At 36.2% G+C, this 12,297-nt stretch overlaps 1 protein-coding gene across 4 annotated transcripts in view; it reads right to left on the minus strand.

Annotated features, from left to right (window-relative positions):
* camsap1b (calmodulin regulated spectrin-associated protein 1b) overlaps positions 1-12,297 on the minus strand; it is an 89,741-nt gene that overhangs the window by 23,485 nt on the left and 53,959 nt on the right. Inside the window, exons 5-11 of one of the 4 annotated variants that reach the window (XM_052036739.1) lie at positions 10,985-11,017; positions 6,077-6,218; positions 5,008-5,147; positions 3,407-3,503; positions 2,958-3,102; positions 2,549-2,640; positions 149-233 (exon numbers count right to left, since the gene is read on the minus strand). In XM_052036739.1, the coding sequence (XP_051892699.1) occupies positions 149-233; positions 2,549-2,640; positions 2,958-3,102; positions 3,407-3,503; positions 5,008-5,147; positions 6,077-6,218; positions 10,985-11,017 (734 nt within the window). Of the gene's footprint in view, positions 1-148; positions 234-2,548; positions 2,641-2,930; positions 3,103-3,406; positions 3,504-5,007; positions 5,148-6,076; positions 6,219-10,984; positions 11,018-12,297 lie in introns of all 4 variants that reach the window. The other 3 variants (XM_052036738.1, XM_052036740.1, XM_052036741.1) reach the window with 3 other exon arrangements.

Consider the following 12,297-nt stretch of genomic DNA (forward strand, 5'->3'; position numbering starts at 1 on the left):
AAAATGTAGATTAATAATAATTCATATTTCTGTAATATTGTGGTCTTTAAATCATATTTTAATATCACAGATCTACCACTTGGTTAGATGTTCCATCCAAATAGACCAAGAAAACAAACAAATAGCATTAAGGTATTCCTCTATCTACCTTGGTTTTTTTTCTTGCCAAGCCAACACTGAGCCTCTTGGCTGCCCATCAACTCGAGTAAGGGAATTCGAACGATGTCGGGTATCTAAACAAGAATAAAATGAATGTTAACAATGCACATGAGAACCAAAGAACCAAACAGGGGCAGGGTTAGGTAGTCCAGCAATTTGAGCCTGCTCTTGAAATTAATAAGATCGTGGCTGATCTAACTTTGACCACAACTCCTCTTTCATGCCTGCTCCTCATAACCCTCACTCACCAGTCCAAAGTTCTGTCTACCTCAGCTTTGAACATATTCAATGACTCAGCTTCCATAGCTCTCTGGGGCAGAGTATTCCAAAGAACTCTTCAGATCAAGATGTCCTTTTGAAGAGAAACATCCTCTCAGCATTTATTCCGTCAAACCCTCTGAAAATATTGCATGTTTCGATGGAATCACCTCTCACTCTTCTAAACTCAAACAAATTTGCACCCAATCTCAATTTTTCTTTGTAAAACAATCCCTTCATGTCAGGAATACATGAAAGCACCATTCTATATGTACATATTCAACTGAAAGTCCCTACAGGGGGCAATTTTGTTTATTCTATCTAATTTGTAAGCAAAATACATTGGATCTTACATTTGAGAACAACACACAACACACAACACTTGTGCACACACAGACAGCCAATCTCCCACATCCAGTATGGATGCATACTCGAAGGGAAGATTTGTCGGAGAAAGCCAGAAAAAAAAAAGCACTATTTTTTTTAAGTACTGCTTGCTTTGAGTTTCAACATCTTTAGGATACAACTATTATGATCGTGCGATTGTTTAAAATCAATTTATATGTGTCAGATGCCACAATGTTGTATTTTGTAACTACAAAGGAAATAATGTTAATATGATTTAAACTTGGCAAATAGTACAAACAGGATTAGTCCTTTTCATTATAGATCATTTTAACTTAAAACTTTAAAAACTTTATTGATATAGCGCAGTAACAGTCCCTTCTGGCCCAACTAGCCCAAGCTGCCCAATTATACCCATGTTAAGCTACTAACCCGGGAGGAAACCAGAGCACCTGGAGGAAACCTACGCAGTCATAGGGAGAACATACAAACTCCTTAGAGTGACGGGAATTGAACCCCGATCGTTGGCACTGTAATAGCATTATGCTAACAGTTATGCTACCACACCGCCCACAAAGATTTAGTGTCACTATTTTGTTTTTTTTGTGATCTCATACTTTACTCAGGTCAATTAAAGATTTATTCATGACTAGGTTGGCTCACAAGTCAAGGGGGCGGCAGATTTGATCCCAATTCTGCTCACATCTCAATCAAGGTGAAAGCAGGGTTATTAGAACAGGCCTCATAGTTCCACACAGTTCCAAGATTTTTGGGGAGGGGGGAATGATAAAAACTGAAGCAGCCAGTGTTAATATTGCTATTCAGCATTTCCCAACGTTAATATGCTCAAGAGGACCAAATGGGTTGATGCTCATAGTGGAATAATTTTATCAAGGCTCATACATAATTAATTGCCACTACATTGTACCAGAGGGTGACTGTTCATTCTGGAGCATACCTGGCAAAGATCGACACATTCAGTTAACGAGAACAGTGGGTAAACACTGATGAAAAGTAAAATGAAAATAAAACCAGACACACGTTCATTTGACAATCTGGTTGTCTGCATCTATATAAAATGTCAAATTAAATCTGGTCATCAAAGTTAAGCAGCTGCTTCTTCATCTATAAGTGTGTCAGTTTTAAAATTGATCATGCTTTACTATGTCCCTCAAAATAATTTCAGGAAAGGAAACTATTAACTTTTGTGTTGGGAATACCTTTCTTTCATCTTTTGCTTAATCAAACCTAGGCCACAACTCCTCTTTTCTATCTGTTGCCCATAATCCTGACTCACTATAGCCCAAAAATCTGACTATCTCAGCTTTGAACATATTCAATGGTTCAGCTTCCACTGCTCTCAGGGGTAGAGAATTTCCCCCTTGAAAAGAAACATCACTACTCTAGCAGTATTAATAATCAAGAATCTTAAGAAATGATCAAAGCCACTGACATTTTACTTTCATGCACAAGAAAGTCTTAAAATCTCTTCAGATTATTTTTGCTTGTTTTTCAACTCCAAGTAGCTGTATAATAGGGAAAAGCAGGTAGATAGTTATCAGCTGGCATTTAAAGCAACTGCTTAAGGCAACTACAGAATTTGCTAGTTGATACCACATTAAATAATCCACTAGGTCACTAAGGCATTTCCATTAAATTATTAATGCTTTTCTTGTCGCCTCCACACCACTACCATCCCCAACCTTCAACAAAACTCACATTTCTAAGATTCTTTTAAATATTCACTAATACATTTTCCAGTTTGTATGCACTGCAACCGTCTTACCTGGACTGTCTTCACAAGGCAAAGGAGATTTATGTTGCCTCTGTCTTAAAGGCAATAGTGGGTGGGATGGACTGAAGGCAGGGCTTCCTTTGCTATTATAAAACAAAATGAGAAGCATCCTTAGCTTTACTCGATACAAGATATAAACAGCCTGATTTGATGAAAGATGACTTCGATCTTTATTTTTTCCCATACATTCTAACTATTAGTACTAACAAAGTTTTAATTTCAATGCCACATATAATGAAACTTTAAACACAAACACAACATTAAATTGTGCAGAAGCAGCCACCACTCATATGCTTTTAGATAACACTGTACCCGTGTTGGAAAACAGTTGTTCCAGGGCGTGCCAAGATTAAGAGGACAGAGACAGACTTACACAAACTCTTCAGGATGCAGGCAATACCTGGTTCCAATATCTTGGCTACTCTGTGGTGCAGCTGCTGTCACGTCACCTAAACCATTTGCTGGGCTGACCATAAAGCTGCGTTTCGTTGCATTGGAAATTGGAAGAGGTGGGCGCGAGTTCTTCTGTTGTAGGAGGGTTTTAGCTAAATGGAGAAAGCAGATATAACATTTGCATACTTGGGAATCTTTTTCCTTCGTAATTAGTTAAAGCCTAATTATAATGGAGACACTGTGATATTATGTAGCATGTTTAGATATTCAAGTGTTAATAATTTTTACACATTTTTATCCAGAACAAACAGTTGCAATATACATATGGCTTGACTAAAGTCTTGGTGGTCAAGTTATCAAACGACTCTAGAAAATGTTAATCTGAACAGTAACATCACAATAATGATTTAGATTCTTTTAAAACAAGCAAAGAATCCTTTTAAAATAATAACATACCATCTTTGATTTCTTGAACTTCCCTTGGCTGCACAAAGTCAGGTTTCACTACTTCAAACCACCAGAACAACTCAGCAATGAACACCATAACATTAGACTATAAAGAAAAAAGTCATGTTAAGCACACGTTTATTACAATAGGGACAAAGAGAACTTTAGGAGGGCTACAAGAACAAGGATAAGATGATGTACTCTGACTTAAATGGCTCACTCCTGACCCCTCACGTAGACAAAATAAGCTGCAATGCAGGAAGCTACACGACATTCAAAATGTTTGATCAGCAGCCTCTGCAGGACACAGTATCCAGGCCCTCCATTAAAGATGGCAGGGTAAAATCTCCAGTGTGTAGACAAAACCACCAACAAAGGTTGTGGTTGTCAGAGGTCAATCAACTCAGCTCCAAGACATTACATTCCTCACAATAATGTCTTAGGCTTGACCACCAACAATGCTTCGTCAATTATCATTCATTCATCAAAAAAATAGAAATGGGAACAGTTACTGAGCTCTACACTATGGACAACCCCCATGTTACAGAGGGGCTTGCGTTCCTGGAAAGCAGGGCATATTGCGATTTTCCATAACACAAAGCTGTGTCATCTGCACATGTATCAAGAAAGGCGAAGTGAAAAAACAAGTTTTGTGTTGATTTATTTTTTTCCTACATAAATTTCATGAGAATGAATTTTATTCCATTTCTCACATTTTTGGGTAGTGATTTGTGAATTCTGTAAGGGCGAATTTCCGTAACCCGAATGGCTGAAACGTGGGGGTCGCCTGCATTGTTCTCTTTGCAACAAAGAGACAGTTCATGGCCACATGCCCCAGAACCTGGAGATTTCATTTACACACAGGCTAATAAGTGGCAAATAAAATCCATGCTGCTCTGATGCAGGGTCTTGACCCAAAACATCGACTATCCCTTTGCCTCCGCAGATGATGCCCACTGAGTTACTCCAACAATTTGTTTTTTTCTGCATTGGAATATAATTTGGGGAAAAGTGAGGATATCCTCTTTGGTAGAAAGAATAGAAAAGTGATTATTATTTAAAGGGAGCGAGACTAAAGAATACAGAGGGATTGGGTCCTACTACATGAGAAATAAGTTATTGTTGAGGTGCAGCTTGTAATAGAACTTTATTACAGAGGGCTGGTGATATAAAATAGAGAAGCCTTGCTACAACTGCACAGAATTTTGTAATATAAAAGAATGGGTGATAATCTTATTGAAATACACTGGATGGGTGCCAGGAATAATCTGGAAATAGAGGCTACGATTTCAAAATAAGGGGTCACCCATTTAAGATGGTTATGAGGAGAAATTTCATTTCTCATTGGGTCATGAACTTACCCAAGAAGCTGAATGCTACCCACAGAAAAGCAGATCACTTCTTTTGCACATCATCTTACCCTAAACATTTACTCCCTCCATCATCAGTGTACTACAACTACAGTCTGTATCATCTCTGAGATAACTAAACACATTGATTTGCCTAGGAATAACAGATAGTATTTGCAGCTGCAAGTACCACCTCCAGATGTACAATCACTCTACTTAAGGAAGTGCCTTATTAAACAGGGATTCTCAACTAGGTCTTACCTTCAGCACTAAAGGACCATACAGCATATCTTCTAGAGTAAGATAGAAACTTCTGTTCAGGTAATGGTTTGAGAAGTCTATCAGGAGCTGAATATTGTACAAGCTGTCTGCAATTGAAGTCACTTCCTTCAAACAAATATCTAACAAAGAAAAGCAAATGACAAAAAGAATCCCATTAAAACTACTGTTGAATTAATCCAGTCTTTAAGGAATAAATACAGGCAAACTTCAAACACAACATTTTTGGATCATACTGTTTGCAGTTGTCAATAGTACCAACTGATTTTCCCCCCACATGATGTATTTTTCAGCAACAAGCCCCTGCTGAGAGCAAGCAATGCCACTCTTCTAAGCCATTTCATTTGAAACCAGGGCTCTGTTATTGGGCACATAGAATTTCAGATTCCTGTCTGGATAGTTCTGACATTCCCTCCCTCCCTCCCCACCCCACCAATATCCGTTCACTTCTGAAAAGTTCATTTTTATTATATGTTATTACAATGCTACCTACAATGGCAGTACATCTTACTAATGACCTTTTTTGGAAATGGGGAAAGGGGAATCTCCAGGACTAAGTCAATATTTTAGAGAGCTTTTTGTGTTGAACAGATAAAAGATGAATCAAGAGATTTACTTGCTCGAAGATCTGACAACCTGAAATAATTCCTCATTTTTATCTGCATTTCTTTCACTTGATGTTTTTCTACACTTTCTACACATGACATTTCTACAAAGGTATCAGTTGGAAATAGCTAATGCTATTCAAGAATTTAAGCTATTGTGAAAAAAATACTGTATATAAGGTATTGCTTAAACAAAATAAACACTGGAACTGGTGATCTGCAAAATAATCAGCATCAACATCACTTAATCTAGATAAATCATCAGTTCTGAACATGTATCATATTATACAGAGGATAAATACAAAACAAATTAAATATAATATTTACAAAAAGCAGGATGCTTTCAACATTTGATATAAGCTCATTATATGCAAAAGTAAATCTAATTTTACATCGTGGAACAACAGAGAAAGATCAATATGGTGCATAATTTTAGGCACAAACACCTTCCAATTTCATGAGCTCTGGGCAGTAATAGTGAATAACTGCCAGAAGTGAACAGCCATCACAGGCATCCCTCATTAGGTCCTCCATTAAAGGGAAAAATGGTAACTGCTTGTTCAAGGGGTGATCTCGGCGATAACGAACCTAAAACAAAAATAAAGATTTTTTTTAAGAAAGTCTTTGCTGTACTGTACAAGCCTGAAACTGTTGAAATTTGCATCTTGAAGTTTTCTACATTAACTGTAAAGATGTTGGCAAATGCTATTTTGTTAATGACTTCAACATCAAGGATATGAGTCATAGAGAGATATAGCACAGAAACAGGCCTTTCAATCCACTGTGTCCCAGCTAACCGTCAATCATCCTTTTACATTAATCCTACATTAATCCCTTTCTTTTTTATTCTCCCCACATTCACATTAACTCCTCCAGATTCTATCACTCACCTACACATCAGGAGCAATTTAGTGGCCTATTAACCTACCAACCTGCATGAAACCAGAATGCTGGGGAATCTTGCATAGTTACAGGGAGAATATACAAACTCCACACAGACAGCACCTGGAATCAGGATTGAACCCAGGTCTCTGTCGCTGTGAGGCAGCAGTTCTACCATGACACTAGAGTGCTCAGTTAGCTGAGATCTTTTCCTCAGTTTGGTTCCCACAAAATATATTAGACCAGTTTATTTGCTGATATATTTTTAAATTAGAAGTATACTTTGCAAACATCTCTTTTCCTGAAGTTGCAGAATTTGTTAGTGTCAATCTTATTTGCAACTTTAATAAATTTCATGAACAGTTCTTTCTACAGAATAAAATTAATGTATATATGAAACTGGGACTAGCAAATCAAGCCTTATTGCAGAAGCTAAATTGGGTCCTTGTTATTTCCAGGCCTGATGTAATCAAGCTTTCAAATACACGCTAACCATTTTACACTTGGCACTTCCTTAAAATCCCTTTTTAAAAACATCATGAAATGCTTGGACCTTCAACCACAAAGAATGCCTAGGTGTGGCTGGTACACTGCATGGTAGGAAATAGCACAATTCTTTCAATAGCCTCAGATTAAAAGAGACTTGGGATTCAAGCCTCACTAAATTGTGGGCAAATTACCTAGGCTGATATTTCAGTGCTTAACTGAGGCAGACATACAAAGGCTCTCTGACATTAAAGGGCAAGAGATAGCTTGTCATATATTCTTCAAATTCCTGTCTGTCTGGAAATTTCTGAATCATTATTTATTTTTAAATCATTATATGCTCTTTAACCCAAAATAGATTGCTGTTATGATCAAATTTCATACTTTTTATTTAAATTTTATTTTAGCAATGCCATTTGCCTGAAGGGGCTGCAAAGAACTGCAAAGTTTACTGTCAATCTGATATGAACTTGGTCTAGTTCACTTAATGTGTTGCTTGAAGTATTAATTCATCTATCCTGGCTTCTTGGATCTCTGGATACTTATCAGTGCTAATCTGCTTTGCACCCATACTTCAAAGAAAAATACATGAGATTAAAAATTCAAGAGACCACTAAAGTTAACAATTCTATGTGTTTTTTTAATATAAAAGATTAACATGAGATTTAGCCTATAGTTGCATATAATCATATTTGAGACTATAATTAAGTACAGCAATCAGATGTGATTAACAATGCTGCTGGTGCCATTGTTGACTTGTTAGAATACATTAGAGTACATATATAAACTATATGAATCAAAGCTAGTCAACTGGATGTCAAACTCAGTAAACTGGCTCAAAAATTCTGTTTCAAATGACATATGTGGATGATTTTACTAAAACACATATGACTGCTTCTGAAAAAAATACATTCATGCAAACATATCGTTATAAATGCATAATGAGCTGTACAAGACTTTCTACCGATAAATAAATTAACTGATCACTTACATCTTTGTATTTTAAGGTTTATTTCAACGCCTCAGTTAAATGATAGAAGTGAATTTTAAAGTGCTATAACATTTGATATGCTTTCCCTAATTTGTCTTGCTTCTCTTTGATGTAAAACAATGGGTTATGAATGAAACCTACAACTATTATTTCAAACCCACTGTGACAAATTAGAGCTTCAATGACTGATAATAGGGAAACTCAACTGGATAAATGAATTTTGAATTAAAATATCTAATTGGGATTAATGAAATAACAGTTTAGAAATAACAGGACTATCCAGCTCCACAATTATTTTTCAGAAACTAAGCAAAGACACATTCATTCGACTGAATCAATGAAATGTGCATTCTGGTTATACATTTACCAGTACTCTACATTAATGAATGCAAAAAAACTGTAAACTTTAGCAAAATAAAGCCAGAGGCTTCATTTAAAAATATGAAGCACACTATACAACCCCAGCATATTCTGCTGGCTCCAAGATGCAGTGGGCTATGGCATGCATCAAAACAGACTAACACAAACAAGACAGGAAAGATGTTGAAAGATGCAAGGCATGCAGAAAATAGTATTCTTGTTTAATGACAGGAATTGTCAAAAATCCTCATGCTTACTCAGACTTAAAACATTTGGTTGATAAATTGAGAAGTGGCTCCTGGGTGCAATTTTAAAGTGGATTAACAATGGCTGGTGGCCAGAGGAGGTCAGAGGGTAGGTTAGGTAGAGAGGTGTGGACATTAACGTTGATTCTCCAACTTCAGGTATACGAATAACCGATCAATGTTAGTAAATGCAGTGTATTCACCAGATATACTCGTCATTTTTTGAACTTTGCATTAAATCAGCTCCATTATTTGAAAAATTCCATTCTAGCTACCCAGGAATCTGCAGCCAAAAACCACAGCAAACTGCAGGTAAATTACTTTTTTTAAAAAAACAACCTAACTGAACAAATTTTGGTAAAAGTCTGGACTGGTAGTGAAATTTGAAATAAATTTGAGGGTTCTTGACAGTCCCTAGGAGTTTCCTGCTGAAACAAAAATTTCATATCTGCAAAACTGATGAAAAGGACACGGCTGAATAAGCACGTGCATATCTGACAATGAAATGATCCGATTCAGTAGCATTCAGTGCCTGCAGTGAGAAAACATTCATGACAAAGAATCTACTGAATATTCTCATAAATTCCCAATGCCTCATTTGTAAATTCAATGTTCTCAGCTATTAGCTTGAAAATGTATATTAGAATAATAATTTTATAAACCATATTCAAAGCATTTAATATATTATTCTTAACCCTAAATTTTATAAGAGAAGAACATTGTATTTTTCAAATAATCACTTTTCAAAGCCCAGTGATGTTCTCTGGAGTCAGAGCATTTTCAGCAATAAACAACAAACCACCTTCCAGCCAAGGAAATAGATCTGAGGAATGCATCATGAAACCCACACTGAAATATTGGCTTGGATTCTATAATAGAAATAACGTTGAGGCTGATGGTGTTCATTGTAAATCATTCAGCAACTTCCAGTGGCCACATGAATGCAGGAAAACATGGAAATGCAAAAAGTGATGTGCAAGATGCCTTGCTCTTCCAAAAGCAGAAAATAATGTTATCTTGTTATCTGAATCACCACTCAAACACAGTGAATGGCATGAAGTTGCTACACCTATCTGAACTCAAGAAATGCCAGAGAAAGGAATTTTCCATTGTGTGCTAGCTGTGGAAAGGTTAGAAGCACTCTGACTTGACACATGGCTGTGGTTCAAGTCCCACTCCAGAGACCAGAGTCTAGATCTAGATCGACACTCCAGCACAATACTCAGGGACTGTTACATTGTTAGAAGTGGATATAGAACATATCTTGGCATTATTTCAAGAAGAGAAAGATTGTTATCTCTAATAATCAAATTAACTGGTCATTATTACATGGCTGCTTATGGGAAGATGTGGATAACTTCCTACATTATAACAGCAATTATACTTTTTAAAAAAGATACATCGTTGACTGTGCAGCATTTTGTAATGACCTGAAATGGAACTGAAAGGTATTACAAAACAAAAATGCAGGCCTTTCTTTCCTTCCAGCATAACTGTCCATTTTAATAGTATGATAAACCACTACTGTCAAACAACTTTTCTGGGGCTAAAAATCAGGTTTTACAAGTGCGCAATAACATCACTTCAGACAATATTCTTGTAGGTTTTCAAAAAAAATAATACAGTTGCCTTTCCTTCATTATTTCACAAATTGCAACTCCCTTGATATTTCCTCATGCAGAGTCAGGATCATGTATCTGAAGTGTGGAAGATGTGAAACAATTATCTACTGACTAAATTAAATCATGAAATCTGCTTTAAGGTAGGAAGTGCAGCAGCCTATTTGTGCACAACCACTTCCCACAAAGAATCATGCGGAAATGATCAGATAATTTGATCACCAGGAATAATGGCGTAGCCCCTCTTCGAAATAATACCATGAGATCATTTAACTCACCCGAGGATGCAGACAGAGCCTTGGACTAAGATGGCACTTCTAACAGTCCAGCACTCGCTCAGCATTGCATAGAGTGTCAGTCTAGTTAACAGCCAAAAGTGCTCCACTGTTTGCTAGCCACTCATAGCCACTCAGTTAAATCTGATTCATTTTGTTTCTTATACAACACAATGTTTCTAACTGATTAAAAACTCCAAATGAACTCCTTTGAAATCCCAATATTAGATAAAATTATATTTAATTTAAATCAGAGGTTCCTTTATTCAGCTTTTGATCTATGCCTACCAACAATTCAAAAGCATGTCCAGATTTTTTTAAAATCAAATGCTCGTACAAAACTCAAGCACAAGTTTCTATTGGTAGTTTTTATACAGAAATTGGATATAATGGCTCTCTAACAGATACCAGAAAATGTTTTATTGTTTATTGCTGCTGTTAAAAGAAGGAATGAAGTATGACTGAAATATAAATAGAAACTTAATGGCTCACTTACAGGCACCAGTTTCCAATACCATTTTGAAGGAGACTGCCCAAAAAGCAGGGAAAGGAGTTAGAATTCAAGCACCGCAAAGGCAAGGAGCAAAGCTTGTTAGAACATACACAAAGACCAATATAAACAATCCAAATGAGACAGCTAATCCCTATTGATTAGCAACCAACATCATCAACAGGTATGACCTAGTTTGCTGCATCAATAACTTAAGTTTTACAGAGAATATTTACAGTTATGACGTGGTGGTGTGGTAGAATGGCCGAGAAAGAAGAGGCAAAGTTTACAGATCCAGTTTGACTGTACATATATTATTGGTACATATTGTGTTAACTGTTTTAAATATAGACTAAATGCAAAATGCTTACAGCAACCAAATTAGAACTTAAATAAAATAATTTAAAACATGGAAAATGTCAAGAATAGCATTTGACACATATCCTGAACTCAACTTACATTAACATAGAAAAAATTGGTTTAACAAAATTTGCATAGTAATGTTTACTGGTAAATATTTCCCTTTTGATTACTGTTACCACATAATTCATATCCATTTGCTCCTTGTGCAAACCATGTTCAATTAGAATATTTAAATACTTATGCAGGTTCAACAAATAGAAAAAAATTCCCTGACTGACAGCACAATTATATTCATCCATGCTGTACCATTTTCATGTTAAGCAAACATACCACTGTTTACAATTATACCTAAACAATAAAGGCCACACAAAGTAGAAGGCAGCCAGAATCATTCCCTCCATTATCTATGTAATAAACTTCTAATCTCTTGTGTTATGTGGTGGAGCCATACTGAACAGAGTGCTAAGTGTCACTTCATGAGGATGAGTGGTAAAGTCAGTGGAAGTGCTGCAAACAATCAACTTAAGAAATTTTTCACCAGAAAAGTTTGCAACAGAAAGAGAATGTCAGGATATTCCCGTCTCCCTTCAATTTCACAGACTGGTCAATTCATGATTTTTCCATCTGTTGCTTGAACCATATATACATACACCAGAAGGTGCCAATGAAACAAATGCCATTTGATAATATACCTTTTCTTCTGATGTCAAAACATTGCTTTTTCACAAACACACACTTAGTGCTATCTATGACAAATGAAAGCAAAAAGCTTGACAAAAAATATATATAAAAAAAGGAAAAGAATATTGATGAATGGCAAGTACATTTTTGTCTAACAAAGCTGACCTGACTCAGGTGATGCTACAATTCACCTCCCCTTTGCTAGGATGTTGCAGAGAGGTGGAATTAAGTAGTTGCTCAAGAAAACAATTTGTTTAAAACAGATAAAATACATG

This window comes from Pristis pectinata, chromosome 23, assembly GCF_009764475.1.
Source record: "Pristis pectinata isolate sPriPec2 chromosome 23, sPriPec2.1.pri, whole genome shotgun sequence".
Classification (NCBI taxonomy): domain Eukaryota; kingdom Metazoa; phylum Chordata; class Chondrichthyes; order Rhinopristiformes; family Pristidae; genus Pristis; species Pristis pectinata.